The sequence below is a fragment of the Castanea sativa genome, chromosome 7 (assembly GCF_040712315.1).
Source record: "Castanea sativa cultivar Marrone di Chiusa Pesio chromosome 7, ASM4071231v1".
Taxonomy (NCBI): Eukaryota; Viridiplantae; Streptophyta; class Magnoliopsida; order Fagales; family Fagaceae; genus Castanea; species Castanea sativa.
In genome coordinates this window covers 1,258,548-1,265,391 of record NC_134019.1, presented here as the reverse complement: position 1 = coordinate 1,265,391, position 6,844 = coordinate 1,258,548, and the positions used below count along the sequence as shown (strand labels likewise).

Here is a 6,844-nt window from a genome sequence, read left to right as displayed (position 1 = left end):
TAACATGGCCATGAAGGAAGAATTCTCAAGATTACAAGAAGGTCTTGAGAACATGACAAAAGAAGAGTTACAATCTCTTAATTCAATGAAACTCGAAGAACAAATCAAGTTCCAAGAATTTACTACTGTTGTTGTAAGACGGGATGTTGATTTTTGTGTTAAAGTGGATGATGATATACATGTACATCCTGCCCTTGAAGTTCAATCGAAAGAACCAACAAAGAAGGTGATGATGATCTTCCAAGAACCAATTCTTGATGCACCAATGGAGGCTTCCATTCAAGAGTCTGTGATTCAAGAATTGGCAATCCAAGTATCGGTGATCCAAGAATCCAATATACAAACGTCAAGAATTTTAATGGTTCTAGAATCAATGAGGTTTTGAGGATGCAAGAACATTTCAAGGCTCAAAGAACCAATGAGACCTTGAAGATTGAAGAACCATTGAAGGCTCAAGAATTTGAGCAAAGTTTGAAAATCTACGAAGAAAAAACCTTCATGTGCATAGGACCGCTTGTCAAAGAGAAATGCATGAATATGGTGATCAAAATGTCACTACGGTATTGGTCCATTGGAAGATCTCCTTTGATGAAGATCTCCTTTGATGAAGATGCTATTTCACAACAACACCTTGTGGGCAAGGTGTTTTCAAGGGGAAGGAAATGTTAGGAATGCTATAAACATATAGATTATAATTATTGTATTGAGATTTAGTTAGTTAGTTAGTTAATTACAATTCCAAGTATATTAATCACATTTAGCACATGTTGAAATTATTAATGCACATGGGGAACAATAGAACCAATAGGATGAGGCCATGTGGGCCAATGAGATTAGAGCTAGTCTCCTATAAATACATGATTGTAATCCAATATGAGATATCAATTGAAGAATAAACCAACTTCTTAGTGCATTAGTGCATCTCTCTCTCTCTTAATCTCTTTCTTTCTCTATGGAGAGTGACTACCTCAAATTAAGTCAATTTCCCTACAATTCTCATCAATCCCTCTACAATTCATACTCATCCCTATTAGGAACCTCTAGGTTCCTAACATATTCCTTATCTTTCTATGTACCATTTTATGTTAGATGGAGAAGTGTATAGAGTGGTTGAATCTAAATGTTATAACATTCATGACAAGCTTACATGGTAGCTTTTGTGTCATTTAAAACTTCGATTCTAATTTTAATAGTATAACTGTTTACATGGTAGCCTTTTCATTTTAAAAGCTAAACGATTCGAGCACATTACTAGCCTTTTCATTTCTTTTGGTAACATTGTTATTGCCAAGTCTCCGTTTAGAATGTGCTTTGCTTATTTTCTCAATTTGTGAACCATACTGTATCTTTACAATATGAGATTCTTGAGGATTTGAATAATTGAATCTATTAAGTTAGCTAGCTAATCAACGTTCCACTACAAAAGGATCGCTATTTCTCAAACAAAACTACAGTTTGGCAGAGATTAAACTACGGTGGGCAGGCCTGGTTGGATTTTTTCCAAATGAATGAGTCTCTAAGCCTCATGCTTTACCATGCTTGGGCTACATTTTGAGGTTCTTTTGAAATGGCCTATATATTTTACCCTTATATATATATACAATACAGTGGCCAACTTTAATGAACATCAATTAAATGGTAATAGGCGCATTCTTTTGGTGCTGGGTAGATTTTTTGAACACACCATGTTTAGAAATTCTGTTTGGCTTAGGACACTGCCTGTGATCTTTGGTTTTTTACTGTACCTTTTCATCTTTTTTGGAATAAAGATTTACCTATAAAAAAGAAGTTATATTTGGCTTGTACTACCTTTTATATATATATAATATGAGAAACTATTACATATTTTAGAAATGTATGTTTAAAAAAAATTGTAAACTAATATTATGTATAATTTGAACCTCTTCTTAAAAAAAAAAGTATAATTTAAACTGTATAATTTTAATTATTTTAAATTATATCCGTGCATGTGTACGAGGTTACACACTAGTATCATGTAATAGCATCAATTTCTTACCAATTTTAAAACGTTTCTGTTTGCCATCATTTGTTATAATTTAACAATTTATTTAATATACACATAACGCTCAGTTCTTTTTTTTTTTTTTTTTTTTGTGGATAAACAATACTATTTAAGACACACACACACATATAGGGGAAATGAGATGAGATAAAAGAATACACTCACACACTAATACCAAAATTGCATGCAGCAGTTAGCGTTGCAGAACAAGTGATACACCCCTTCTCAATATCACACCTTACCGATGTGATATTGAGATGGGGTTTATTACTTTTTTTTTATGGGAAACCTACTACTTTATTCAAAATCATATAGGGAGAGATACATCATGGTAAGAGTCTCTTCCATCCATGCTAAATAGTCAACAATGCCTACAACATGTTTTGCCAATAAATGGGCTGGTTTGTTACCCTGTCTATTAATGTGTGAGAAATCAACCCGGCTAAAAACCCCCCACAAAAATCAAGTATGCCCACAATGACAAATGCCACAAAGGATGGGGGAGAAGACTGACCACTCAGAGCATTATATACCACCAAAGAATCCCCTTCCATAATGAAATCAGAGATGCCTATATCCCGTGCAAAGTGAAGCCCCGCCTTGACTGCCTTTGCCTCCACCTCCAAAGCTCCCAAAGGTGCATCTATCTTTTGGCTTAGTGTTGCTACCACCTGCCCTTGTTCATCTTGGATGAGAACCCCAACCCCTGGTGATTTATGTGTTTTAAAAACCGCTCCATCCATGTTAATTTTATATCTTGCCGTTGGTGGAGGAGACCATCTCACAACTTGAGTCCTCAGTGGTAGTTCTAAGGGGTAGTTCGCACTCCTGTATTCGGTCAAGTATTGTGAACTCCACTTTACTATAGCCTCACCGGTCTTCTTTGTACCTCAATGTCGAATGTCATTACGGCTTGTCCAAATTGACCATGCAATAGTGACCACCATCGCCACCTTATCCTCATCATATACTTCCAACATCAGCAAGTGCCATAATAGATCAAAAAACAAAGAGATGGTAGCTGAGTCAAAAGAAAATCAGAGTTTGGTGCATTGCCATATTTGTTAAGCCCGCTGGCAGCTCCAAAACAAATGACTTGAGTTCTCCGCCCCATCATTGCATTCCTCACACCGATCCACGTCCAACACCTTACACCGTTTCAAATTCACTATTGTGGGTAGGATCTAGCGACAAGCTCTCCAAGTGAAGTGTCTTATTTTATGAGGGATTGATATCTTCCATAATAGCCTCCAAAACCTTCGAAGCCCACTGCCATCTAAGCTGGACCCAGAATTGTCAGACCAAGAGAGCTCCATCGCTAACCTGTATGCACTACGAACACTAAATAAACCATTAGTAGTTGCCGCCCATATAATCTTATCAGGGGGTAAGTGAATGCTTAAGGGATGCTCTTGATCGTGTCTACCTTATGGGGAAGAAAGAATGCCTCTACCACCTGCATTTTCCAACCCACTGGTTCATGTGAAATCAATTCACTAACTCGTAAATTAGCGTGCATAAACTGCCGAGGAGACACCACCCTGGAAGAAGATGATGAGGGCAACCATTTATCACCCCATACTCGTATAGATTCTCCAATCCCCACATTCCATCAGAGGCCATGCTTCACCAAATGTTGAGCTACCATGATATTCCTCCAAGCATAAGATGGATTATTTCCCATTGATGCGTGGATGAAGTCTGTGTGAGGGAAGTATTTTGCGTTAAAAAGGCGATAGACTAGTGAGTCATGCATTACTTGAAGCCTCCAACCTTGTTTAGCAAGAAGAGCAAGTTTAAATTGTTTTAATTGTTGAATGCCCATATCTCCATCCGCCTTTGGCTCACACATTTTCTCCCAACCAAGTCAAGACATTTTTCTCTCATCTCTTTTTTGACCTCACCAAAAATTTCGAATCATACTAGTCAGATCGTTACAAAGAGAATCAGGTATTTTAAAGCAACTCATAGTGTATGTTAGTATAGCTTGAGCTACATCCTTAATCAACACTTCCTTGTGTGCTTTTGAAATGAGTTTTTCTTTCCACCCTGCTAGCTTTTTGCCAAGCTTTTCCTTAATATCATTAAACGTATTCCTCTTATTCCTCCCCACCATAGATGGCAAACCCAAGTACTTCTCATGTTGTCTAATCACTTGAGCCCCAAATCTATTTTTTATTGACCACCCCTACATACTGTTATCCCTTCCATCTCCCCTGCATCCACTAACTTCTTTATTAAAGCTGATAATCCCTCAGCACATAACAAGAACAAATATGGGGACAAAGGGTCTCCTTATTGTATTCCCCTAGATGGTATGACAAGACCCCTTGGTTTTCCATTAATTTTTATTGAATAGGAAACCGATGTAACACATGTCATGACCAACTTCCTCCATTTCTCCCCGGAACCCAACTTTGCCATAATTTTTCAAGGCATGTCCACTCTACTCTATCATATGCCTTACTCATATCCAGCTTCAAAGTCATTTCACCATTTTTCCCCCTTTCCTCCCATTAATGTGGTGCATGGTCTCAAATGCTACAAGGGCGTTATCCGTGATCAACCTTCCATGCACAAAAGAACTTTGGGTGTCACTAATAATGGATGGCAAGATTTTCTTCAGTCTATTTGCAATCACCTTGGATGTAATCCTAAAAACCACATGACATAAACTAATAGAACGAAAGTCAGTCACCCTTTTGTGTTCCTTGACCTTAGGAATTAGCACAATATAAGTCTCATTAAAATTAGGAGGGGACAAACCATAATTAAGAAAGTCAAGAATAGTTTTAGTAACCACGTCACCTATAATTGGCCAAAAATATTGATAAAATAATGGAGGCATACCATCCGGACCTGGAGCTTTTAGAAGATGCATCTGCTTCAAAGCCACTTGTATCTCACTGGTAGTAAAAAACCTTGTCCAACTTCTGGTTCATTTGTGGGGTTACTTTTGGTTGAATGGCTTGCAATAATTCATTGAACTCTGTTGGCTGGCTTGTTGAAAATAAAGCCGCGTAGTACTCCTCCACTATATCACCCATCTTTACTTCATCTTCTTGCCATACATCTTGTGCATCTAACAACCCTTCAATCTGATTTTTTTTAAATCTTGCCAACGCCTTAGCATGGAAAAAGAACCTGTATTTTTGTCCCCATCCCGAAACCAATTAATTCTTGAGAATTGATACCACATTGCCTCCTCCTTCTCATGCCATTTGTTTTACTCCATTATCGTGTTTCGCATGTCATGGCTGTTACTTGGGGAAACTAGTTGAAGCTCCAGCCACTCCAAATGCCTCTGTAATTCATTTATTTTCTTTCCTACATGTCCAAACACGTTTTATTCCATGATTTCAGCTTCATCCTACACTGGTTTAGACATGAGACCAACGGGAAGTCCGACTGTTCTAACACTCCTTCACTCCAAGCGTGCTGCACTATTTCTTCACACTGTGGGTCCTTGAGCCACATTGACTCAAACCTAAATATTTTCTTCATTCTCTTTTTATCTAGTCTTTTGTCTAGCGGAAGCAACAAAGGGGAGTGGTCTGATGCCGCATTTGTAAGGTGATGGAGTCTTGCTCTTGGAAACAAGTTCATCCATTCGACGGACGCTAATGCTTGGTCAAGCCTTTCCCGAATTTGCCTGCCATCCCTCGTCACATAAATCCAAGTGAAACTCGGTCCCACAAAATCGATATCACGCAGGCCACAACAATTTATTGTTTCCAAAAAATTCGTCAGTTGTTGTCTCGGCTGAGAACTCCCTCCTTCCTTCTACGACATACTTGTGATCTCATTAAAGTCTCCAATGACAAGCCATGGCAGCGAAGAAGTAGTACTCAGATGTTTCATTTAGGCCCAAGATTCTGTTTGTCTTGAAGTTTCAGGATTACCGTAAAAACCAGTCAAGTGCCACCATCCATATTCATCCCCACCATCTATCAATGCATCAATGTGTGATTGTGAAAACGTTTGAATATCTAGTTTCACCTCCTCTTTGCATAGCATTGCCAACCCACCCTTCGACCCAATGCTATCCACAACAAACCATTTTTGAATTACATTTGTCTCTAACAATGATCATCCATTCTTGTTTGATTTTGTCTTCATAAAGAAGACAATTTTGGGCTCTTCTTTTTTAACCACTTTTACCAAGGTAATAACTGTCTAAAAGTTTCCAAGCCTCTAGTAATTTCAACTTAATAGATTCATTGCTCCCGGCAAGGTTGCTTAACAACCTCTGTCGATCTAAATTCTGATGCCATTAGCATGCTCAGGTTCTTTGTTTCCTCTTCCATTCTAATTCTCTTTTCTTTTTCCAATACCTCATCCTCCACATCTAGCTGACTTGCTTTCTTACGTTTGGGTCCTTTCTCAATAATACTTGTTTCACTTGAGTTCCGCGGTCTATCACTAATTTTGACCCACGTTCCACTGGGCCTATGTTCTGTCACTTGTAAATCCCGAGGAGGCCCATTGCCAATTTGGTTTTTTCTATTTTTGTTTGCACCCCCCACTCCCCTCCTACCTTATTTATATCTTTCAGTGTCCACCCAACCAGTTGTGAATATCACGTGCTCCCAATGCTGTGGAGACATTGACTTTAACAAAATATCCTGATCACCTTGTTCTGTATCTTTAGCCACCATATCACTTACTTCCATATTAGTTTCCTTGCCATAATGAACTACTATCATCTCAGCACCCTCCTCATTTGAAATTTGAACTCCAAAATTTCCGTTAATAGCCTCATCAATTTCCTGGGGTGTCACCGCAAACTCCCCTGAGGATTGATGCGCTACGGAATCCACA

At 38.5% G+C, this 6,844-nt stretch overlaps 1 protein-coding gene across 1 annotated transcript; it reads right to left on the bottom strand.

Annotated features, from left to right (window-relative positions):
* Positions 1-2,394: 2,394 nt before the first annotated feature.
* On the bottom strand, positions 2,395-3,339 carry LOC142643131 (uncharacterized). The gene is made up of 2 exons (XM_075817672.1): positions 3,281-3,339; positions 2,395-2,851 (listed from the first exon to the last, which is right to left on the bottom strand). Exons 1-2 carry the CDS (start codon positions 3,337-3,339, stop codon positions 2,395-2,397), a joined length of 516 nt encoding a protein of 171 aa, XP_075673787.1.
* Between the last annotated feature and the right edge of the window lie 3,505 nt (positions 3,340-6,844).

Excerpts from the sequence above, each read along its gene's own strand:
- LOC142643131 (XM_075817672.1), bottom strand. The coding sequence starts at position 3,339 with ATGGAGCTCTCTTGGTCTGACAATTCTGGGTCCAGCTTAGATGGCAGT. Across the intron at positions 2,852-3,280 it reads GATGGCAGTGGGCTTCGAAG|GAGTGCGAACTACCCCTTAG; the intron begins GTTTTGGAGGCT and ends GACCGAATACAG.